Here is a 26,988-nt window from a genome sequence, read left to right on the forward strand (position 1 = left end):
GTTCAGACATAGGAGAAATAAATGATTGTTTTAAATATAAAACCACACTGGCTATTTTTGTTTTCAACAGTAACTGTGCAAGTTTCTGTGAATGCTTCCCGCTGACCTAGATGGAGTATTTGTTTCCCTGTACTGAATATCATGCAAAACATCTTATCACTGGCTGAGAATCCTGAACTCTGTTATCTCCTGTGTTTTTCTTCAATATCCTCTCCTGACAGTATTGATGGGAGAAAAAGAAAAACAATATAGAATGAGCTTCTATGCTGATTCCCTGATTAACTGTTTCACACCAGCACTCAGAGGAGGCATTTATGTCCAATGATAGCAGTTGTCTCTTTGAGATGTTTGCTGAGAATTAAATTTATTCACCTTTAAACCCTTACACCTTCTAGAGGACCACACATAGAATAGGCCAGTCTTGACAATCTAATTGTACAATGTAGGGGAGAAAAATAGTCAACTGAATGTTGAATAAGATGTGGGCACACCTAGGAACTTGATGAACACAAACATCTTCAGATTGTGTACCAAGCATCTAACCACCTGGGTAATTTGTCAAATATGTGTTTAGGGAATATCAATAAAAAAGCACATAAGATAATTCAAAAGTTGAACTGAAACAGAAAAATGAACATGTGAAACAAATACCCAGTATCACTAGTGACCAAAGAAATGAAATAGTACTTTAATGTGAATATTGCTCCCAGGCTGAGGTAATATAGGCATTTTAATTTATATGTATTTAGTGTAAGTTGGCTACGCTTTTTAAAAAGCCATTTAACTAAGTCTATCAAAAGTACTAAAGGTGTTTTAATCCAGTGATTTAATATCTGAAAAATTATCCTAAAAAGGCAGTATAATGTAAAAAAAATCATAGCTCAAGATGTTCAGCTCAAGATGCTGTTGTTTATATTAGCAAAACTTTAGAACCCATTAAAAGTGACATTTGCCTCAATTGTTTTTTTTTTTTTGACGGGGATAGCACCGTTTATTAAGAAAGATCAAGACAAAGACCACAGGAGGGCCCTTCTGGACAGAGGCCAGGCGTCCTGACCCAACATCTGGGGAGCTACTGGTGGGGCGGGCGCTTGTCCCCAGCTGGGCCCTCAGGTTCCCACAGATGGGGCAGGGGTGCCATGGCCCCTTCCTGTCGCTCCGTCATGAGTCCTGGCTTCCCCCACCCAAGGCACTCGCTCTTTCCAACCAACACCCTCCTCCCCCCATATCCCTTGGGCCTTCACTTCCAGATCAGTGGGGGGATGTGGCCCTCTCAGTGCTGGGCTCGGGCTGCAGCAGCTCCTGGTAGGAGCTGGGGTGGAGTTTCCCTGTAGCCCCTGAGGGCGGGGGCCCTGGGCTAGGTGTTGGGTGGGGAATGCAGACCAGCTGGTCAGGCAGAGGTGAAGGTGGAGGGGGGCGGGGACATGGGCTAACGGGGTAGGGGCTGCCTGTCCAGGGGTGAGCTGCCTTTTGCTCCACAGTTGGCACTAAAGAGCTTTTGCTACCCAGAGGAGGGTGGCAAAGGCCACTGCGACGCCCTCTGCTCCTAGTGGCTGGGGAGGACCCGGGCTGTACGCCATGGTTGGCTCTTGTAGGGACAAGGGCTGCAGACACGGGCGGCCTGGCTCTGCCGTGGGGGCACTTCTGAGGCCACTCAGCCACCATGCCTGCCCCTCTGAGGCACCTGCTCCCAGCCAGCCTGCCCTGTTCCCCAGCCTGAGGCTTTGCCCAGGTGTGTTTGGGTGGGGGGTGGCACGCCCACCCTCCAGTCCAGCCCAGGGCGGTAGCAGCAAAGCGTGGCATCGCCTCCATTTCTTACAAAATATTCATAATAATAATATTAATAATAATAGACTCGACGATGTGGGGCTGGGGCACTGCCCAGGAGTCCTTGTGGGCAGGCAGCTGCCTATGAGGGGCAGGGCCGCGTGTTGGCCCCCCCCTGGGCGTTGTGCTGCAGGTCCAGGGGCTGTGGGGCGGGGCGCCCGGCCCGGCCGAGTGCAGCACCAGGTTCCTGAGACAGCCCGTGATGCCTGAGGAGAACCTGCCCCCGGTCAGTGTGGCCACGCTGGGGGCTCCGCCGACATAGATGCTGCCCTTGGTGTTGACGGCCACATTCGGGCCTGGGGACTGGCCGCTGACCAGCTCCTCACCGTCCACCTGGATGGAGCCCCTCCGGCCCTCTCGCAGCGCCGTCACCCGATGCCACTCGCCGTCATTGATGGGGTCCTCAGAGACAAGGCGGGCCTCCCCGCTGCCCAGCTGGTAGCTGAAGACAAGGTGCCCATCCTGAAGCCCGAGACTGATGAAGTCCTTCCCTTGGCTGGCCTCTCCCATCTCCATGCCCTGCCAGAGCAGGAGGCCGCTGGCTGTGCTGGTCCGAACTTCCAGCTGGATGGTCTCAGGCACCCTGGGCAGGCTCCTGGGGAAGACGTAGCTGGGGAGGGATAGGAAGCCACCATCGTCAAAATAGGCTCCGTATTGTCCTGGGGCATCGTTGCCCCCACTGCCTTCAAGATGCCAGTCGGATTCCGCGGTGCCATGTCTAGAGCCTTGTTGGCAGCGGGGGCCAGAGAAGCCGGGGGGACAGAGGCAGTGGGTGCCCTGGCAGGTGCCCCCATGCAGACAGGGCTCACGGAGCTGGCAGGGGTTCTCCTCATGCTCGCAGAGGTCTCCTTTGAAGCCATCTCGACACAGACACTGAAACTCAAACTCGCCAGCAGGAAAGCACGTGGCGCCGTTCTGGCAAGGCTGGCGCTCACACGGGGAGCTGTCATAGCACTGCCCGATGCCCCGGCTGCCCAGGAAGCTGTAGGTGAGGTCTAGCCGCTTTCCATTCACTGACACCTCACCCAGGCAGCCACGGAAGGGAGTGCTAATGTTGGTGGCCAGGGACAGCTGCACCGAGGGCTCCACGCCACCGAGGTAGAGGAGGGTGTGCAGGTTGAGGCCTTGGCTCTTGCCCGGGGAGGAGCGCAGCACGGGGCGTCCGCCGTCCACCCGCAGGCTGCCGTCCTTGTTGAGGTGCTCGGCAGACACACGGTGCCAGCGGCCCAGGGCCAGTGGCTCTGGGCTCCTCAGAACAGCCAGCCCTGACCCCAACTCGTAGCGGAACTCCAGGTGGCCACCAACCATCGCCAGGGACACGAAGTCCTCCACAGGCTCGCGCTTGCCCCCGCTGAACAGCAGGATTCCGTTGGGTGCCAGCGGCTTGAACTCAATGTCCAGGCGAAGCTCGTGGTGCATGTTGGTGAGGGCGGGCAGCACCAGATAGGAGCCAGTGCCCGACATGGAGGGCGTGGTCACGGTCACACCTTCCTCACACCTGGGCCCGGAGCGGCCCAGGTGACAGCGGCAGTTGTAGCCTCGGCCATCGGGCCTGTTTACACAGGTAGCGTCGGGCCCACAGGCCTCTGGGTGGCAGTGCAGGGCCTGGGAGTGCTCACAGCGACTCCCGGTGAAGCCAGCTGGGCAGATGCACAGGTAGCTGCTGCTCTCTGAGTCCTGGCACCAGCCCCCATTCTGGCAAGGCTGGTCCCGACAGGTAGGGCAGTGGGAGATGCCATGCGCTGTGAGGTTGAGGTCATGGAAGACAATCTCCTCGCCCTGGATTTGTAGCTCCCGGACACAGCCTATGAAGCCTCTGCTCAGCCCTGCTTTGGGCATGGCGCCATAGTCAGGGTAGCCGCCCAGGTAGAGCTCCTCATTCAGATCCAGGCCCTGGAACTTGCCCTGGGAGGTCCCGTTGACTGGGGCCAGGCTGCCTACAATCAGGGAGCCCTGGGTGAGGCTACGCAGCAGGGTCACGGTATGGAACCGGCCCAGCACCAGCGGTGTGGGGTGGCGGATGGTGGCCATGCCTGAGCCGGCGTCAAACCGGAACTCAGGCCTCCCACCCACAAGGCCGAAGGAGATGAAGTCGGGCAGCCTGTTGGCCAAGTTGGAGGGGCTGCCTGGGATCCGCTTCTGCCCATTGTACAGCAGCATTCCATCAGCTGAGTCAGGCCGGAAGGTGATCTTGATCTCAAACTTTCTGTAGGCATCCTTGATGGTGGGCAGTGGCAGGAAGGAGTGGGGGGTCTGCGTGAAGTAGGGCACCACCCGCTCTGGTACCTGCAGGTCGGCGAAGGCTTTGACCTTGCCCTGGCGGTTAGTGGCAGTGCAGACGTAGGTGCCTGCATCCTGGGGTTGAACTGAGGGCAGCAGCAGCATGTTGTTCTCCACGCGGCTGCCGGGTGGCAGGTTCCCATCCAGCTTGCTCCAGCTGATGTCAGGAGTAGGGTAGCCAGAGGCCATGCAGGGGAAGGCGGCTGCAGAACCAGCAGGCACACGGACCTCTGGGGGTGTTGAGATCTGGGGCAAGGCTTGCACGAGCAGCAGCACGTGGGACTGGGTGGTGCCGGCGGCGTTGGTAGCGGTGCAGCGGTACTGTCCAGCGTCGGCCAACTCTACGCGGGCAATCCTGACGATGCCTCCGCTCTGCATGACGCCAGGCCGCAGGCGTCCTCCAACTTTGCTCCACGTCACTTGAGGCTTGGGGTCACCCATGGCCAGGCACTCGAACTCCACAGCATGGCCGACCACCACGGTCTGCACGGAGGTCCGGATGTTGATGAGCACTGAGGGCAGGGCTTGGACAACTAGCTGGGCACTGGCCTGGGCCTGTCCCCATGGTCCATAAGCCTGGCAAATATATGTCCCTTGGCAGCTCTGGTCCAAGTTCTGGATTCGGAGCACCCCGTCCTGCACACTGTGGCCAGGAGGCAGCTGGCCCCCTTCCTTGACCCAGCGGAGCTGGGTGTCTCGGTCGTTAGGCACGGCACAATGGAACTCCACACTGGCCCCTATGCTCTTGGTCTCCAGCTGAGGCGTGACCTGAACGGTGTGTGTGGATCCTGCTGGGATGGGGGTGGCAGGGAGCGAGCCGGAGGGGCCTTGAACGTGTACCAGGGTGAAGGCCTCCGCCGAGCCCACCCTGTTGGTGACCTGACAGCGGTAGCGGCCTGAGTCCTCGGGAGCCACCGACTCAAAGTGTAGCATCTCGTTCCTGGCCGTCGCCCTCCCGGGGAGGCTACCACCCACGCGGCTCCACTGGAAGGTGAGTGGGGGCGTCCCATGAGCCAGGCACTGGAGCTGCACCGCCTCCCCTGCCCTCACCGAAGTGTGCTCCGGGTCCGTGGTGGCGTACGGTGGGCTCTCCACATGCAGGAGGATGGTGGCCTCCGCATGTCCGGCAGGGCTGGTGGCGTTGCAGATGTACTGGCCGGAGTCCTGCTGGGCTACCCGGGGGATGATCAGTGTGTCACCTTCCAGCTTGTGCTGCCAGGGCAGTGGGGAGCGCAGCTTGGACCAGTGGATGGTGGGCTTCGGGCTGCCTGTGGCTGAGCAGCGCAGGGTGGCCGTGTGTCCGGCTTCCACAGTCAACTCAACTTCTTCAACCTGGACCTGTGGGGCCCCCGGGGTCACATTGCCCGTGTCCACAATCACCTCCACCCGCTTCTGTGTCGTGCCCAGTGCATTCTGAGCAAGGCACACATAGGTACCCGCATCTGATGGTTTAGCTGATGAAATCTGCAGCATCGTGTGGCTGTCCACGAACCCGAACATCTGCTGCTCCAAGTTGGTGGGGGTGCCGATCCGAGTCCAGCGAGCAGAAGAGCGGGGCTCCCCAGCACTGACACATTCCAGGGTGATGGCCTTCCCCACTTTCACCCGCACAGGGCCCTCGGGGAGCACAGACACCGTAGGCGGCCCATGGACACTGAGGTTCACGACGCTCTGGGCCACGCCGTAGGCATTGGAGGCCACGCAGCGGTAGGCACCGTGGTTGCTGGGCCGGGTGCCCACGATGGTGATGATGGAGCCGTTGGGGCTGATCTGGATGTTGTCCTCCAGCTCTTGGTTACGAAACTTCCACTCAATGTTGATGGGAGCTGCCCCGTCGTGAATGAGGCACTTGAAGCTGGCATCCTGGCCCTGCTGCACGGTGCTGCTGGGCGGGTCGATGGAGATGACAGGGCTATTAAGGCGGTAGGAGGAGCCCGCTGCTCTGGGTAGGACAGTGACTGAGAAGGAGGCCTCCTGCTCAGGGCCGGCACCGCCCGCTACGCGGCAAACGTACTCGCCGGAATCGGCCGGGGATTGCCTCAATTGTTAAATAAATTATGGCATATTTACTCAATAACTTTTATAATGTATTAAATGTATGCTTATAAAGGGCTTAAAATAAGTTGGAAACAGGATGAAATATGTAATTAAGCAAAAATTGACCATATATTGTGATCACAAATATGTAAAATAAGAACACAAAACAAAAAACTAACTAACTAAAAACAGAAAAAAAAAAGAGAGAGAGAATGAAAAGAAATACAGAAAATGCTGAAAGGAATGTCATTAAAATATTGAGAAGCTTTTTTTGGATTATTTTAATATGGTGTGTGTTTCTTGATCCTTTTTTCTTTGTTTCCAAATTTGCTCTAATAATTTATAACATACATAATGGGAAGATATAATTTTTAAAATATTATTAAACATTCTGCTCTAATTACTGTAGTGTCTTTAAGTGATCAATGAGGTTAGATATTTAGCTAGTTAATGTTTTGCTGAACCAATTATTCTACTACCTGAGAGAAAACCAAAGTACTCTTATTGTTTCTTTAGTTTGCCAATTTTGCTGTTTAAATACCATTTGCCATTATCGCTATGTACTAATTTTGCCAACCTGGAAATGTTATATATGTGTGTAGCCTCTCTTAGCCTCAGTTTACTATGTGTAAAATGGTAATAATAATAACAACAGCTGTTATTTCACAGGGATTTTGTGAGTTATTAGAGCAGATACCAAAAATAATATTGAGAGCCGGTACTTTACAATGTTAGTTCTTATTCCCCAAGAATCTCTTTCTGACATCTGATAGCACAAACCAACATCATATGACTCATTGGAGCTGTCTGCATTACAGCCTCTTGGGTTAAGTTCGAAAGAAAAACACCAACCACATTGCATGGGCTAGTAAATTACATGTGTTTAAAATTGAGCATTAGTAAAATATGAAAAGAAGTTTTATCTAGTCTTATGGAAATTGTGTGCTTTTACAAAAGACTTTAAATAGCCTTTGCAATGAAATTCCTACACTATTTCTAATAGTGTCCAAATACTATTAAGTGTGTTCGAGAATAATGACACAAGAACATTTTGGAAAAAATATGAGTCTTGTTAATATGCTAATTTCACAGGCATATTTCTACTTGACAACTGTGGGTATTGTTTTAATTAGAGTCATACTTACATTCTAATATAAAAATTACCACTAAGAGCAGTCTTAATTTTCATCAAGGATAATTCATTGTATTCTTTTCACTTTATTCTTGAATCCACACCCGTTGCAAATTATCTTGTCTCTTTTAATTAGTAGCCTAAAGCAGTCTTCTTTTTTTCTACTCTTCTCTGCTATTTATATCAATTATCTTTGTTTCTTTTTCAATTTTCCCTTCATTTAAATTTCAGTGTGATAAAACCAGAATAAAATAATAATAAAATAATTTTGCTGGTTTTTAAATAAAAATCTATTTAGCATTATTTCCATTTATTTCTAAGTAGTGGGAAGGAATACACCTTAGTGAGACACAATAGGGAAAAATAAGGGATAAACAAACTTAAATCATCAGTGTGCTCTAGTTGGAAATGTTTATTTTTATCTAACACCATGGGCCTTCAAAATAATTGAGAAATTAGTCTGAATTGTTTTGTATTTTTCCAAATTTCCTGTGTAATTCCAATTCAGGCCAGTTATGTCACAGATGTGAAGTACACTTTTTAAAAATATTCTCTCTTTTAAACCTTTAGAGTACCATCACCTATATATATATAAAAGCCTAAGTGATTGTCTGACCGTTCAACCATCCGACGAGTAGCTATGACACACAATGACCACCAGGGGGAAGATGCTCCAACCAGTAGCTATGAAGCACACTGACTATCAAGGGGCAGATGCTCAACACAGGAGCTGCTGAGCTGCAGTGACTTGGCAGCTGCGATTCTTGGGTGATGCACCTGGAACCAGAGAGGAGGGAGCCTGATTCCAGGTTGCATCACCCAAGAACTGCCCTCTCACAATTTAGAGCCCCTCAGGGGATGTTGGAGAGCTGGTTTCAGCCCGATCCCTGCAAGCCAGGCTGAGAGACCCCACCAATGCACGAATCCATGCACCGGGGCCACTAGTAATAATATAAGCCAGTTATGCATTTACAGTGTGGCATATACAAATCTGAGTGTTTATTGTAAATTAATGGTTCAATTGATACAATTAATTATGTCATGTGCACATTATTTTCTTTTACTTTTCTGAAAATACATATTTAGTTAACAATCTATAAAATCTTTTTCTTATATCAGTAACTACTTCAGGAATTCGGCACAATATTCAATGCTTTAAAATGTATAATACATATGTTGGAAACAACTTACATATATATTGGGCCAGTTTCACGATGAAAAAACAATTTAGTAATATGATGAGATCTGAGAATTAATTTATGTCATATACATTGATTTTGTTGAAATCTCCATTCAGATATATTACATTGGAGGAAAATTTAGCTGAAGTTTTAAGAGAGATGGACATTTTGCAGTGCTGTTATGTAAATTGAATCTATAAAATAGAAATATTCAATGTCATTTTATAATGGGAATTTGTAAATTTAACCATATTCCCCACTATAAGACATCTCATCACCTAATGGCAGCTGATTGCATTCGAGTTTTGTCTACTTCTTTATTGCTAACTAAGCTTACTGAAATACTTTCTTGTCTTTTTTTATAGATGTATTTGTTTAGCACACAACAGTATTTTATGGTGCCCAATCTCTCTTTCAACATTTAGGTAATTTTCTCTAATTTAATCGCCTTCTATAGAATGCAAATGCATGCAGAAGTGTAGATTAAATGTGAGCAGAATATACATTTTCACCACAAACAACACTTCAGTGTCACACATTAGCTTGACTGGCAGTTAAATTTCCCTCATCTGAGGTTGCTATTGGTCTTCACCAATGCGAGGTAGTAAACTTCTTCTCTTACACAGATTTCTCCTCCAGAGACCATGCTTTAAAGGTCACTCATACCCTTAGCTTCCAGGAGATCCTTGAAAACTTTGTGGTTTTAGTTGTTTGGGAGACTCCTTTGAAAATCTACTGAAGCTATGAAATGTTTTCTCTGGAAAAAATAATGTGCGCTCTCATCTCTCTGCCTTTCTCTCACAGACACACACACACACACACACACACACACACACACACACACACGCACAATTTTACATGCCCATTAAGGAGGTGCACAAAAACCTCTTGAAGCTTATTGATAGCCCCTACAACTAGAGGTAGTCAGCAAAAATTTCCAGAGGAACTTTTAAAAATCTCTCTCTTAAATATACTTCAGTGATTCTCACTCTTAAAACCTGGTCTTTGAAATAAGCCAGTCGGAGAAAGATAAATATCACATGATCTCACTCATATGTGGGATATAATGATCAACATAATTTGATGAACAAGAACAGATTGACCCAGAGACAAATGGCAGGGAGTTGGGAAGGGGGGGTTAGAGAGCAACCAAAGGGCTTGTATGCATGCATATTAGCATATCCAATGGACGCAGACACTGGGGTGGTGGGGGCTTGCAAGGGTGGGAATGGCTCGAGGGTGGGGGGGGGTCAATTGGGGAAAAAGGAGACATATGTAAAACTTTAGACAATAAAAATGTAATAATAAAAATAAAACCTGGTCTTTGGTTACATGTCTTTGCTCTTTGAACTTCCAAAATATCTAGCTATTGGCCCTGATATTTTCTGACGACCTCACTATGTCCTTCCATCTCCTGAAAATGTCACTTTGTCCCTCCTGTCTGTTTAACTGGGTTCTGAACCATTCTTCCTGCAAACCCTGATGCTGGCTTTCAGGCTAGCCCTGAGGCTTCTCCATAACAAGCTTGCTTCTGCTTTCTGGGAACCACTGATACCGAATTCTCAAGGAAATACAACCAATGTCCCAACATGATAACTTCCTCTTGCACACCAATACATTCAGAGGTCCTCCTTATACACACACCCCACATGTTAGCTGAAAGGAGAGACAGAGCCAAGTCATTTTTTAGAAAGTATATTCATTCATGTGGTTACAATATAATTGATTCAGCAAATCATGTAAATGGAATTTAGACAGAAATTTATAATAGAAATCTACACATAAGCTTGAAATAATTTGAGACAATTCTTTCCCTACTGCCACATTTCTTTTTAGTGGATTCCATACAATAAATGAGACTGCTTTGTGTCACTTTATTTTATTTTTCCTATCTGACCATTTGACACAATTTAATGACTAACTATACAAAAAGTAGACATCAAGGAAAATAGGAGAAAGACTATTAAAAGACTGTTATCGCCTGTAATAGGAAAATATTTCCTAATGGAGAGTTCACAATGGGAATTGTGTGCAGTTAAAAGCTTAATTATACGAAATACTTTAGTTATGCTCTTTTTCTTCTTTTTTGAACAATCTTTTAACTATGTGTTAACCGGAGACCCCTGTTATATTTTATTTATAATTTCATTATGAAAACATATTTCCCACAGTCCTTATCACTAACGTACTCTCTCTGAAGCAAAGAACGCAATCTAAATTGGCCAATGGCAGATTATGCCGTGGGTCATCATGAGCATCATGAGTCACCATGTCTGTGGTAAATATGACCCCATCAAATGCCTTCGTGGAATTTGTAGATTGTTTCTGTTTAGAATTGGTAATAAGTTCCTGAATTTATTACCAATTTATTATCACATCATTTTTCCTCTTTTGATTTAAAGTAGAATAGTCAAACAAATGTCAAATGAGAAGTCCAGTTTTATAATGTCAGGTTAATTAGAAATTATTATACAGAGAAATTGATATATTGGAGTTATTTTTAAACCTAGTAAAACGGCTGGGCTTTAAAGATTTTAGATAAAGTAACATTTTGCTCAATTATATAGTTAATTAAGAAAGGAATTTATACCTGACATTTGAATGTACATGAGATGTTTGTTATTTTTAATAAACTTAGTGAGACTTAGATTGACATCAGCACTCATGATAAATAATTTTAACAAAGGTCTAAAGAGGAGTACTTCCAATTGCACAGCCTGTGAGCTGATGTGTGTCGTGTGTGTGTGTGTGTGTGTGTGTGTGTGTGTGTGTGTGTGTGTGTGTGTTGCCTACCTCCTTGTGGTGGGTGGGTGTCAAGTCACAAAATATTCAACAATGTTATTAATGATAAAGACAGAAAACAGCAGCAGGTTAATGGTATTTTCAGCCATTACCAAGTTAGGAGGCAATAAAACTCTGGTCAGAGAATAGAAGACAAATTCAAAAGGCATTGAGGAGTTTATGATAATTGAGAGGAAATAACTAGATGAGTTTCCATGGAAAGTCTGAAGCTTAAGCTTCTGGGAGCATAAGGGAGGGGGAGGATATAATCATCAGAAACCTAGCTATTCAGCAGCTGTGAAATGTGATGGTCAAAAGCAAACTAAGGACTATAACAGGCACCGACTATAGAGCAGTTTTCAATTGTCTGGGCAGCCAAGGAAAGCCAAGCTGATTGGAGCAGAATACCAAGCGATGTGTCCACACCCTGAGGAAAGAAGGCAGATCTTGGTAAAGATGTCCCTTGACTTGGAATTAGAAAGGTTCTCACAGGTTGAGAGAAAAAAGCTAAAGGTCTGGGACTTAAATCATTAATTTCTATTATAATTGGAACTGAAATTGATCAATGAAGTGTCTGTAATCTGGGATTCTGCAATCTGCATCTTTTCAAATATCAGGGTCTGTTTATTCTATTCTCTCCCTCAAACCTACTCTTCTTTAGCCATTATGTCACCATCCTAATCCAAACCACCACCATTTCTCTCGTGGACAAAGCAAGAGTCTCCTAAATGGTAGCCCCGCATCCATTTCCGACTTCCTCCAACTCGTCCTCCAGATGTTCACTAGAGGGGTGTGTTACAATGCAAATTGGTACAACCCGAGCCTGCTGCTAGCCAGAACGCATTGCCTTTCTGTGAATGTTTAAAGGACACTTTTCTCAAGACAAATTACTTCCATCTGTCAAAAATGTGTCATAAGACACTTACTTTGTTAGAATAAGACATTTTGTCACTGTCTACCACAAAATCACCATAATAACTATATAAATATAGGACGTCTACCGTGTGAATAGCACTCATTTAAATGTCCTCTTGTTTGCTGCATTGCATGCACATCATACATACAGCAGCCTTGCATGCCATGCCCATTATGGAAACGTTCAATGGCATCCATTTCTCCCCTAATTTAAAGGCTCAAAAGCCTAACATATCAGTAAAGCTCTAGATCTGTTCTCCACCTATGCTATTCTATCTGTCTGAGATGTTTCTTTCAACCTCTCCCCACACCCTCTTTGCTTTGTTAGCTCCCTCTCCCCCTTCATTTTCTCGGTATGAATGTCATTTCTCCCAGGAAGCCTGTATCCCACACCGGATGAGAGCCACCTGAGTCATCTTGTACCTTAGAGCATCACAGTCTCTTATTCAGGGTCTCGTTTGGTAGAATAAAAACTCTATGAGAGCAGACCACATGTCAGATATGTTCAGTGCCTCAGAGTTCTTGACACAGTGATTTGCATAAAATAGGTGCTTAGTACATCTCTGTGGTATGTGTAAATAAAAGCTGAGGCTATAAAATAATACTAAATAATGTATAGACACATAGTAAATTATGAATACTAATGCCTTGATAGGGATTATTTTAAAGACAATAAGAATCAGAGAAAGAAATAACATGAGACTAACATTTGATAAATTAGAACTGAGCTATCTGGTAAGTTTTGTTAGTCTTATTTCCGACTATGGATTCCAAATTTATTAACCTTTCTTAAACTGAATCCTATATCATAAAATAGAAAAAAATTACCTCAGTTCTCAAAATGGAGTTGCTGAATACTAGGTCGAAGATGGTGGCAGAGTAGGTATTATGGGTGATTATAATTTTCCCTTGATTTAGACATTATAATTCTTATAATGCAGACTCTATTTGCTTTAATGTTTTTCAGTAATCACATCAATCTGTCAGCATTTATTTTAAAATTGTGGTTAATTAAACCTCTCAAATCCTTTTCAAATGTATTCTTGCCACTTAATAAATTTTTTCTGGAAGTAACATTTAAGTTAAAATATATATTAAAAAACTATGGTTATCCCTGTTATGTTAACCGTTTTGTCTTAGATTTGCTCAGCATACCCATCTGTCATGATAGTTATTATGCATTGACTTGTATCTTACCCAAGTGTATATGTTGAAGTGCTAGGTTAGTACCTTAAAATGTGACCTCCCTTGGAAAGAGTTCTTGCAGATAGAATTAGTTCAGTTAAAATAAAATCATATCAGAGTAGAGTGAGCCCTTATTCAATATGACTGGCATGCTTATAAAAAGGGGAACTTTTGGCACAGAAAATGTTCTATGTAAAGATGAAGGCAGGGATCAGAGTGATGCTTCTATTAACCAAGGAACACCAAAATGGCCAGGAAACAGCCAAAAACTAGGGCAGAGGCAGGGAACAGATTTTTCCTTACACCCTCAATAGGGACCAACCCTCCAGCACCCTGGTCTCAGACTCCCAGCCTCCAGAATTGTGAGACAATAACTTTCCATTTTGAATGCACATGGTGGTACTTATGTCAGCCTTAGCAAACTAATATGATTACTTATAATTTTTAATCTATCATTTAATTTGAAACATCTCATAGGAGTTCTACTCATAATCATCCCAGAAATAGAATATAAGCATGAAATGGTGATCTGTGAAGTCCCATTTTAAGTGTTTACCTATCCAGGCATCTGTTAAGGTAAGAAATATTCAAACCTATAAAGAATTTTTGTGAGTTTATTTGAGCCAAACTGTTGATAATTGCCAGGAAACAGAATGAAAATGTATTGGGAGAATGCTCTGGAGAATGGCAGTTTTATACTTGTTTTATACATTACAGTTAAATGAGGAGACGTAAGTGGGTTACATGAAATCCACTGGTGATAGATTAGGGAGATGGGAGAAAGCAACGCGGGGAAACCCCTGGGAATGGATAAAAGGTAAAACAATAGGCACATATTTCTTTTACTTAGATGAGTACAGGATAGTTAACAATCAACAGTTAATTCAGTAACAATGAGGGGACTTGTGGTCTCCTCAGAGTGGTACCTGTGCTTTGAGGAGTTGGGGAAAGGAAAATTACTTTGACATTCCAAAGATATGTTATCGGAGATGCGAGAGAAAAAAAATAGGCTCAGTTAAGGTAAAGATTGACCTTTGTCAGGGATAACTACCCACCATAAACTGCTTTTTAATTAAAAAGTTTTTGTTTCAGACCATCCTTTCTGGTTACTTTTAGGTGTCTGAGTTTGCAAGGCCACCATGTAGGCCTTGAGATGGTCAGGTTAGCACGTGGCCCTTTTCGTCCACACGTCTTATCAGCAGGCTCTTCTCTCACTCCATCATTAGCTCACTTGTTCTTGCCTGTTCTGTTGAAGTTGTAGAAATATTCAACAGGCCAAGAAATAAAAAATAACTAATAATCCATGCTTCTAGAAAAAGTTTCCAGCCTGGGCTCTCAAGATTCCTGGAGTTCTAAGATTTGTTTTTCTTTTTTGGTATTTCAAAAGCTTAGGTTCACCTATACATACTCTGTTAAGAATGCACAAGCTAATTCAAAATACCAAGTACTTTCCCTGGGCTAAATTTCTACCAACTTTACACCTGTAATAATATAACCACTCCTTGAGAATTTAAAATTTTCCAAGCATGACACTAAAAAGATTGCATGCATTATCCCATTTAAACCTCATGAATATATCCCAGGAGGTGGTGCTATTATTATTCCCTCTTAGAGATGAATTCACCAAGGGGTAGAAGAGTAAATGAAGTATCTTGCCCAAGGTTGCAAAGCTTGTAAGTGATGAAACAAGAATTCAAATCTCAATCTAACGTTGGCGTGCAAACTGTTAACTATATGTAGGCTTCTGCTGAGAAGGAAAGAGACTCATTGCCTCAGCCACTGAATAGCTGCACAATGTTGGGCAAATGAATTAACCTTCTGTTTTCTCCTATGTAAAATGAAAACAAGAGCGACACCTTCTAAGATTGTTGTATGGATTAAATGAAATAATATGAAATAAAATATACAGGCCACATGCTGAATATTTTTGTTGTAAATGCAGTTGATTCTGTAAACAAAATCTTTCATAACATCAGAAAAATAGTGAAATGGATGAAAATTTTTGGAAAAGTTTCCTAAATGCAGTCGAGAACCAGTAAGACGTAATTTAGCTTTCCAGCCTTACTTTCTATACTTCGACCAATAAATGACACTGAAAAAAGTATGATCTACTTTTGTTACCAAGGTCCTTGAATTGGTGATGTAAAAGGATTCACAATGAGACAGTTACTGATATAGCAGGTTTATGATGGCTTGAGTCAGTATAAACAACAACAAAAAATTCTGGGAGGAACTATATTCTCTTCACACATTAATCTTCTGCCATGAAAGATGCTACAATCACCAAATTTTAAACAAATTCAAATTTCTTCACCAACATGTACTTTTCTTTAACTAGCAACTCTGTCAAATTGACATTGCAGAAATATTTTGTATTTCCTAGACACGTTAAAATTGTCAGATACATATTTTAATCTTTATAGTCATTGCCACAGCCTAGGGCTTGTCATAAACTCAACCTCATTCAATCATTCGAAGAGTCAAAGTGATCAAACTAACAATCTTGTGGTCCAGACACAGGGGGTGGTTTTATCTTGTGACAGAGAAATTGATTTATCATTATTCAGTAATTAATAGATTTATCATTTATCTGTAATTAACCTGGAAATTACAACCTGGCCAAAATTGGCAAATTTTTATGATAATTTGTTTTCTTTTCTACATCCTGAACATCCCTTTTAGTTCAACAAATAGCACACAAAATATACTATCTCCTTTCCATACAGATATTTTTTGATCTGCTTTTTAACACCATGTTTCTTATAAAAGGAAGAATATTTGAAATTCTTGATTGGAACGTATCTTGGATATTTCTGGCCCCCTCTCTCCTGCCCCTTCTGTCCCCATGAAAATAAAAGGAGGGAGCCTGTGAGACATAGTAAAATTTAAATAACAAACCTTTTTTTCCAGGTTAGTGTTCTCAATAATTGCACTTAGTGGAGGCTGAAATAGCCTAATTGCACTTCCATTTTGCCCATGTAATTACCTTAACTGAACTCAAGTCTGGTGTTTATAGTCCCAGCATCATCATTAAGCTAAAAATTGAACATTCTATCTTACCCTGAAAAATTCTAATTAAGCTCATTTGGAGCCTTCTACTGAATGCCAGCACTAATTTCTTTCTGTAAAAGATCAAGGGTGCCAGGATATCACACCAGAGAGAGGCCAATCGTCAGCTCATTAACAAGATTGATGAACTAACTACACAAGTTGTTCTTACGTGACTATCTCAACTTTGACTAAAGTCATATCCTATGGGACCCAATGGGAGATCTGGGAAGTCATCTCTCATTAAAAACATCTTTACATGGGCAGTTCAAAATGGAATGATCTAAAGAACTAAACTTGTGGATGATGCCAAACCTTAAGAAAAAGACGAGTGTAGTTAGGCAATATTTTGTGTAAATAGTTTATCTTCTGATGTAAAATACCACTAACGCTCTTCTCACCTGTTTGGTTTCACCTCATGGGAAATGCAATGGGAAAGACAATGGCTTTTATTATCCTCCTACCTTTCTCTTTAGCATTAAGATGTGATTCTGTTGTCTCTAACGCCAGAGTTAAAAAATGAAATGTAAATCTATCTGCTAAGTTTTTCATCAAAAGTGCAATAAGCACTGATTAGTGTGTTCTGCATGTTTTTCCATGAATTTTTAGAATACGGACCTTTTGAATAAATAAATAACAGGTCAGCAGTGTTGTCATGTTAAAACATTGTTTCATGAAAGAGCTATGTGGACAAGAAGAAAGCAATACATTATAAAAGTGTATTGTTTAGGCCACAAAGTTATCCTGGAGGAGATCTCTTGGGCCTTCTAGACTCATTGGCTGGCCATTCCTTTCTTGATTCACCATGGATGAGGGACTGGTCCAAAAACTAAATGTTGTTCAGGGAACACAGCATTGAATGAACTCAGTCAGTGAGGCTAACTCTAATGACTTAATTAGGGTTAAACTAGAATGCAAATGTATCTGTTTTCACTGCTTGAACACTGATGACCACTCTCCATTGTACTCAATGTACTGTAGAAATGGCCTTAATCTGTGAAGTCTTCATTGGTGAACATGGGTCCTGAGCAAATGAAGACAGCTAGTCCTGAGAAATATTTAGTTCATGTTATGGTGAAACTTGAAATTTAAAAAAAAATTAACACACAACTGAGGATGTAGCTCTGCTGAAAATAATGCACCTTTCCAAAAAATCCTATGCCTAACCTGAATAGAAATTAATGAATCTTTCTTAAATCTGTACTTTAATCTTTCCTTGTCCACTTAGTGTCTCTTTTATTAGAACTTTTTTCCTTCTTCATTAAGATTACAATGAACTTGACGGACTCACAAAATATTCTTTTGACTTTGGTCATATTTTCATGATACCTGCCTTACAGAACTTAATTGGAATTAGGTATTTCCAACTAGTTGAAGATGAACAGAGCTCTTAAAATAAGTCATACTTCAAAAGTTAACCCCATCTATTTCATATTGTGTCTTCCTATCTTAAGTTTATTTCCAAATTCTGGAGATATCTTAACCCATTTTTACCTAATGACTAGAGAAAGGATTATATATTGAACCCTTTCAGGGCATGGAAGGGGAAGAAATTAATAACCTTCCTCTGCCAATTAATGGCATAATTACATGTCTAAAACTTTATTAAAGGTAGAGTGTGGAGGGGACATGCAGAACAGAATTAACCACATGTTGAAGGAGAAAGTAAGGGGTAAGAGGCGTACTATTAAAGAAAAATTTCCTTACATCTTTAAGAAGGAGAAAGGAAATCTATTAGAAATTGAGATGCACACATGATTCTACAAACTAATAAGCTGGTTTCCTTTGAGAGCTAAATTTAAAACCTTCCCTAGGAAAACCCCAAAGTAGGCTAGGATTTAAGAAAATGATAGAATACCAAATTACTTTCCTAGCTTCATTTTCTACCATTCTTACCTATTTGTCTTTTATTCAGCTACACACACACACACACACACACACACACACACACACACACACACACATATATATATATAGTATATTTCAGAGAGGAAGGGAGATGGAGAGAGAGATAAAAACATCAATGATGAGAGAGAATCATTGACTGGTTGCCTCCTACACACTCCACACTGAGGATGGAGCCTGCAACCCAGTATGTGCCCTGACCATAGGTTGACATTCAACCACTGAGCCATACTGGCTGGGCTTTTACTCAGCCACTTTTAAAACTCATCATTCCATAATTCTGTTCAATACAACTTAATATAATATTAGTACACAAAGCACCTTGTTTGTTTATTGTTGCTTTTTATTTATTTATGATTATAATAACAAACCTGGTATTAAATCTCCTTTTTGAATACTTACTACTTTTATGACTTTAGTCAGATTATTATAATTCTATGAATCTTATTTTCCCATGTACTTGTAAAACTGGATTAAATAATACCTAACTTAGATGTGACAGTATAGAAATCCCAGAAACACATCTAACTATTTAGAACATTCCAAAAAAAAAATAAAGTTTAAAAATAATAAAAAGAGGAATAATAATAAACATTTTGATGAAAAAATAGGTTATGATTCAATCCATATTCCTCCAAAATCTATTTCCATTTTGCTCTGGATCCTCTTCTCCATTCTATGGGGACTGGATATGGCAGATAATTGTGAAACAAAATAGGAGAGCTCTTCTGCCATAACTAAGGAGCTATATGGTGAATGAAAGAATATTCCAGGTCCCTGATACTTCATCAATACAAATTAATCCAACAATAAATTTATCTCACCTCTTTTCTAACATCACAGATATTGAACTTGATTCTACTGATATCACCCTTGACTGCTAGCATATTATTTTTTAGTGATAAAAATAATAACAATATATAAATATTTTGTTAGGTGCTTGTGAGATTGTAATGCATATAAAAGTACCTACGCAGTGTTGCCAGATGAACTTTTTAATAGGATGGACCTGAGTTTGTTTGTGTGTTTGTTTGTTTGTTTTTGGAGATTGTATTTATTTATTTTGGTAGAACTTATTTTTAAAAGGTCATTTGACATAATTTTCTTAAGCTAATTAATTAATAATATCCAACATAAATCAATGCTTCAAATAATAGCCATATTGGCTATTAGAGAGTATATGTGTAATGCCCAGCCATCGAATAGGTACTCAACAAATTTTTAGCAACTCTTGCCATTAGGATTTAGTTTTTAGAAGCTATTATCGCTCAAACTAGTTCCATTTTTTGTGTGTGCAATTTCCAAATTATATTGCAATTTCACATCTATACCAGTGTTCTTATAGCCACAGATAAGAGAATTATCTGTAGAGATAGGTATACTTTTCTTGTTATTATTGCTAGAATAGGAAACTGGAAAACAATGAAAAGATAAATATGCACTCAATAGCATCATGTTTTCATGGCATCTCAAGTACACTCGAATAAGTGTATTATAATGTCTAAAATAATTTTAAGACGTTAAACAACTGTCATATTTTCAGCCAGGATGCTCTGCAGGGCGCTGCACTTGCAACTTCAGGGGCACCAGTCACATAAAGTACAATGTCAGTGGCACCCCCAGGGCTGTACAACATGGCAGACCTGAGACTAGACTTACCTTACAAAGACCCTCTTAGTCAGGGTTGAGTTCCCTGCTCACTATTCCAATCCCTCGTCCACCAGCCTTAGGATTGAAATCCTGTTCTTGAATGTTGATCCACTGGCAAAAATTAAGCATCGGGATTTCTGATCCATTGTCAAATGGGGCCTCTGATCATACTTCTAAATAAGGGGCCCTTCTGGGGGAGGGGGCAAAACAATGCAGTGTCCACATTAGGAAACTACTAAAGGCTTACTGCATGAGAGTTTGGGTTAGGTGTCATCATAAATTAACATTAGCACTAATTTTTAAATGGCATGTTTGGAACAAAAAGGTCATTAATATAAAACAGGAATAATGTTTAAACCATGTTCCACTGAGCTAACTCAATCGTTTCATTTGAAGTGTGGTATGAAAGTCTTCAGAGAACACTTCTTGTGATGAAGCAGATAATTGTTTAGAATCCCTTGGTGCTTCCTGAGCATGATGGGGGAGGTGGGAGACATCAATTCATGTCCTTACAGAATTACCCATTGTCTTCTTTCAATTGAGTTACCCATGCAATTAAATGGAGCTGATTGGTCCTTGGGGAAGTGACTGACCTCCACTAGCAACTGCCTTCTGATGTAGGCCAGCAGAGAATACCTGCTCACTACAGACTCCTGAAATATGAACACAGAGAAAAACAGGCGATCCGTGAGCTAAATCTGGGGAGCAAGGAAAAAATAGAGACTTGCCAGAACATACATCTGCTCCTTCATTTGGAAAATGAAGGAGAAAAAACTCCAACACACCAATCAACAAATTTCCAACCTCATTTAGAGCAGGCTATTTTCAGCAGCCCCTTTTAGATAGCACAGCATGAGTCTCAGACATTGTTTTCCCTAGCTTCAGCAAGTTGATTGCTTTTTATAAAAATTAATTTAATCAGTCTAAACACTATGTATCTGAGCTAATTTACAGCCATACATAAATACATGGAGAGATTTTTGTTTTCATTTTTACCAAAGGAAAGAGTAGCCCAATATGGAATCAGTCAGATGAGGTAAGTCATGATTTACCCTGTTGGCCTCACCCCCTAGAATTTTTCCCCCTCTCTTCTGTACTTGATGGCCTTCTTTGGTCCACAAAACAAAACAAAACAAAAAACAATGACAACAAAAATCACTAGCACATGTCTGATTAAGCTAAATAGTCTTATATTTTCCTGCACATGTTGATTCTTCCTAAAATAATTTTCACAAGAGAGTTTGATTTTTTTCTAAAGAAAATTGTTACATGAATAAAGAAAAAATAGTTTTACAATTTACAAGGTAGCCCCAAAAATGTATACACACACTTTGAATAATTATAAAGGCATTGCTTATTAAAATACATTTCATTTTCATTTAACAGCTATCAGCTGTTAAAGTATGTATACATTTTTAGGAACACCTGTTTATATTATTTACTCATTCACTATAGATATTTTTATTACTTATTTTTTCAAAATATAGAGTAAACAAGAGCAAGGATTTGGGGCAGTTTTGTGTATTGATAAACAGTACTTGCCATAGACTAGATGCCCAATAAATATTTGTAAAATAAATGAATGAACAAAGAGCATTAATAACTGTAAACTACTACATATTTAATGGGTAAGGGCAATGACTCTAATGTTAAAATAAGAACTTGACTTTTAGCTCCTCCATTTTCCAACCTGAGAATGATATTTAAATTTTCTGCATCTCAGATTTTTTTTCTTCTATAAGTCATAGGCTCTGATTCAATTGGGGATGAGGAATAAATGAAATAACACATGAGGTGCTCAGTCTCTTGCACTCTCAAAAATATTATCTGTTCTTGTAATTATTAGAATGTAAACCTAGCTACCTCATTTGGCAAAAGAAGTCGTAAAATAAGCATACTTGTCTCACCATTTCCAATTAACAGAAAAGTGATCAGCGTTACCCAAATTAATTCAGATATTGGAGACTTGTGCAAGGTCTAGAAAATAATCTTGACATTTGAGGATGCTATTTCTAGGTAAGAGCCAATGGAAAGAGGTGGGGGAGGAACCTGGAAAGCATCAGGCAGCATTTAGAGATAAAGAGTTGAGGATTCCCGCCAGAAAGAGTTTACCCAGATAACCCGTCAGCTCAACTAAGATAGTTAATACATTTGCATATATTTTGTAAATGATATAATCACATTGACATGTAAAACTAATATAATTGAGAATAAACTACTAAGACTAAAATATTTATTTTCTGTATTTTTAAGAAAGTCTCATTAGAAGAAAAGACAAAAAGATCATTCATTTGAGCACACTAACATTAAATAAATAATATGGTGGTCTAAATTTAAAATTTTGAATTATTTATTAAATCCCAAATGTATGTATGTGAGTGTGTGTGTGTGTGTGTGTGTGTGTGTGTGTGTGAATTATTCAGAAGTAGAGAAATAAATTAAATATGAAAGCTAAGGTAACATATGGACTAATTCACAGATTTTTAACTATGCCCAACTCTAATGCAAGTTTTTATTTTGTTTTTTTTGTTTCTTAATTGTCAAGTTAAAATTTACTAAGATAAGGTTAAAGGATGCCATCCAAAAGAGTAGTTATAAAGGCAGCTAAAAATTTTTCATAGCTAGGTGATAAATAATCAATTTTTAAAGAATGTATTGAAGGAAAGACAATGCATTTATGGTAATATTAATGAGCCTTTATTATAAATGTAGTTTAAATTCATGAAAGCTAAGTAAACAAACAAAAATAAGATGAATAAGTATAGCCATAGTATGTACAGATTTAGATTTAGATTAGATACAATTTGTTGTATAAAATATTGCAGCTGAAATTAGTCCCATTTAAATATACAACTGTCCCTTTATATTCACCCTAGAGGCCTGGTGCACGAATTCAGGCACCAGTGTGGTCCCTCCGCCTGGCCTGCAGGATCAGGCCGAAACCAGCTCTCTGACATCCCCCGAGGGGTCCCGAATTGCGAGAGGGCTCAGGCCAGGCCAAGGGACCTCTCAGGTGCACGATCGGGGCTGGGGAGGGATGCAGGAGGTTGGCCAGCTGGGGAGGGACTGTGGGAGGGCTCCAGGGCATGTCTGGCCTGTCTCGCTCAGTCCCGATCAGCATGACCCCAGCAGCAAGCTAACCTACCAGTCAGAACTTCTGCCTTCTGGTGGTCAGTACACGTCATAGCGAGTGGTCAACTGGTTGACTGTCTGCCCCGATTGTCAGTGCACATCATAGTGAGTGGTTGAGCAGCCTTAGTATATCATTAGCATATTACACTTTGATTGGTTGAATGGACGACTGAACACTTAGCATATTAGGCTTTTATTATATAGGATTACATAGGATTTAACCAAATTCCCATAATGATTGTGCTAATGAAATGTAGGAGGCACAGAGATTTCACTTACAATACAGAATGTCTGATGAAAGCATTTAACCCTTTGCCTTTGAAATTTTTTTCTGAAAGTTTTTAACAACTATCCAATTACTATCTATTTTAATTTAAGTGCCTCTGTCAGTCACCTTGGTTCTATTCCAGGGTCAGCCAAAAATATAGCAGTTCTCTCAAAAGGTATAACTTTTTACCTTACATGCAAAGTAACATCTATAGAGACACATGACAGGCATTCAACATTTACTTCATCTTCATTTAAATGTAGACTTGAGACAGCCTGCCCATTTTTAACTTTATTCATTGGAAATGTTTGGGAAACCATGCATTACCTTTTTCTGCTCAAAACATGTAGCTTTAGAGCAATCACAACTACTTTTTGTCAAATCAAGTTTCAGCCAACCCACATGACCAAATTGTGTCAATACTACTGGGAAATACTAGCTTTTTTGTCTTTAGATTCAATTTTAAATTCTCAATATACTTCTTTCTTTAACCTTTGCCTCAGAAGAGAAAAGCCTGCAGGCAATGCCAATTTGATTTAATACAATGGTTCTTTGTTTAACTACATTTCACCAAAAGGAATAAAAATCTGTATTAGAATTTCATGCACCATGATTTTTACACATCATCAGTTTTATAGTTTATTGAATATTACTTACTCTTTTTCATTAAATTATTATATTACTTACTCTTTTTCATTAAATTATTCTAGAACTTACTATATTTAAGAGGAGGTAATATTTTCTTCTTTTAAAATTAAATATGAATATCCATTAAAAATATCTTACTGCAAAAGATTTGGTCTCACTTTTAGGTGACATTTTCTTACCACATTTGCCTTTCATTTAATTTCAGAATGTTTCTAACTCTATACTCATTTCTTTCTGGGTAGCAGAGTATATCGGAATTAAGGACAAATATAAATATGGCTCATCAATATTTATTCCACATGGGCTATGACAGTCTTTTTCTAAAATTAAATCCCTATTCAGGGAATTTGCAGTACTTTATCTTGGATATTTGGACTACTTGAACCTTTTCAGATAAAGGATTTTCAAGAAGATATGAATTAATACTGTGTATATGTTTTTCCCATATTTTAGCTGTTTTTCCTATTTATGCATTTTGGAAGCCTATTGGACATTGATAGCTTGTAACATACTGATTTTGAATCATACCATATACATATATGTGTATATATAATGTATATCTAGCACATATGTGTGTGTATATATATATATATATATATATATATATATATATATATGATCCATTTAACATTTTATGTGGTTTCTATTTCAAATGTATTAAATAATTCAAAGCTAGAAAAACTGATAATCATATTTGTAAACCTTTGCTTTTCCTTATCACAACTGTTTCTAATTTCTTTCAAAACTGATATCAACAGAGAAACAAATGTATAAACCAACAATTATCTCAGCAATATGATAAAGTGAATGTATGTGCCAGGTACAATGAAAGCAGAAAGGAAGATAAAGCTTGTTTTCCAGGAGTGGATGATTAGATGGGTGGGAAGAATTGCTAATATTTGTTTGTGGCATATCAACAGTTGATTATGAACAATGGAGTTCTCTACTACTACATAATCCATCATCTAATGGATGCTGCGGATTTGTGTTTCATTTCTTGGGTCAGTGGTACACACTGCCATATCGCTATTCATAATTATAAAAAGTAAAATATGCTTAACTTACAATCAGGGTATAACTTGAAAACTTAGGAGAATATGTATACCCAATTAATATTAATTAATGATAATAATGTCAGTGCACTTAAGACTGTACTTTCTTCTGCACTTAAAATGATGTGATGAGAATAAACCTGCACTTGAGATTTTTCAAAGACCAAGGTCCTCTTAATCAGTTGCTTATGTTTACTTTTTAAAACTACATTTTCAAAACAACATGAACACAATGTGTCCTGCCAATATTTTCTTTAAAATTTGGGGGTAAGGGGAGCTGGGGAAGAGAAGAAACTGTTTCATCTATAGAAAACTTAGTGTGATGAATTCCCTCTTAGTTCTCTTAATGACCATGAAATTAAGAACCTGAGTTAGTTCAGTCTTACTTGTAGTCACACACCGGTAGCATCCTTGCGCATCAGCCTCCAGGCATCGTGCCACAAGAGAAAATGGCTTTTTGATTGAATAAATTGTATAGCTCATGGGTAAGATGTCATGCTTCTATGACTTAGGTGTTTTTTTGTGTTGTTTTTTTTTTTTTTTTTTTTTGCAGTACATGATAGTAAACACTCAAACATTATGATGTAGGCATTGCAATCCTCAGCACAGGACAACTCAAGCAACAAAAGACATCATAACTCACAGGTGTTATATCTCATTCATAAATTACTAGCAGCTATGGATGACAGTGAGGAACTGACCCGCATCCATCTCCACATTGCCATTCAGCTCTCAGAAAGTCTATGAGCAAAAAAGTAAAACATGATTTATGGTAAGTTACAAGATACCACGCTTCCATATTGCTGTGTGTGGAGCAGAGATCAATTCAGGGCTTAAAATTTGTCACAGGACAGTGCATCTTCCAGTCTGCCACCTTCAAATTAAGTGTCATGATAAGAGAAAAATATGGCAATGCCTTGGGGGGGAAAATACCACATTTTGATTAGATTACCGAAATAGTGTGGGACAGTGAAAGACGGGAAACTGGAGTATTCATTTGGTCACAACATCAAGTATAAGATCTAGGAGATTGAAACAGAAAAAGCAAATACAAAGATACAGAAGAACAGTAATCCTTACCACCAAAATGAAGATGGCATTTGAGGTTATAACACAGAAAAAAATGTTATTGGTCATCAATAAGGAAACTGTCCTTCCTTCATCTCCTAATATGTCTCTAAATATTGTAAAGGAAACCGGCTTTACCATTCAAATAAATTTATACATACATCAGCCTCCTGTGACTATGTATTGGAAAAACCTTCTTAATTTATGTACTTTCTCTTTTATTTTATAGTTTTAAAGGTGAGGAAGATTAAGAAGAGATGATGAAATGGTGAATGACTTTATTTCTTTCTGCATAAACAACTGTAAATTATTCTTATTTTAAGGCTTAGACTTATAATCTATCATGGGATAATGAGTAGGACAATTACACAATTAAAACTCTGCTGACTAATATAAACGTGACTTTGCAGATGCAGATCTGCCTTCATAGGACTTTCCAAAAGCTTTGTGGATTTGAGTTGCATTCATTCCAGTCACTCACTTCCATGCCTCCAGAGAGAATTGGCAGATATAAACTTGGCCTTCAGGTTCCTTCACCTTTAGACAAAGAGCAAAGGAGCTATATTATCTGTGTAAGTTAATTGTGGGTTTTAACTTGACAAATGAAAAATACCCAGCTATTTAGAATGATGAAATTGCTTCTTGGATTTCATCCATATTTTCAAACGTAGCATGTTCACATCTGAATTCTTGATCTTTTTTTTAAACCTACTATTCCACCTCAGTAAATGTCATCTCCATCAACCCAGCTGTTTATAGCCTATATCTGGGGGTCCTGTTGATACCTTCTTCTCCATTACCTCTTGCACCCTGTAGTTCCTCAAGTTCATCAATTATACCTCCAGAATGAATTCCAAAGACATCCAGCTCTCCTCCCAT

The 26,988-nt window shown here is 40.4% G+C and overlaps 1 protein-coding gene across 1 annotated transcript; it reads right to left on the reverse strand.

Moving 5' to 3' along the window:
• Positions 1–958: 958 nt before the first annotated feature.
• On the reverse strand, positions 959–26,988 carry LOC132226807 (basement membrane-specific heparan sulfate proteoglycan core protein-like). The gene is given in 4 exon segments (XM_059681232.1): positions 959–1,977; positions 1,980–6,145; positions 25,743–25,782; positions 26,910–26,988. Coding segments are annotated over 4 exon segments (4,353 nt in total). The 3' UTR covers positions 959–1,909.

Source organism: Myotis daubentonii, chromosome 2 (genome assembly GCF_963259705.1).
Source record: "Myotis daubentonii chromosome 2, mMyoDau2.1, whole genome shotgun sequence".
In the NCBI taxonomy this organism is placed as follows: Eukaryota; Metazoa; Chordata; class Mammalia; order Chiroptera; family Vespertilionidae; genus Myotis; species Myotis daubentonii.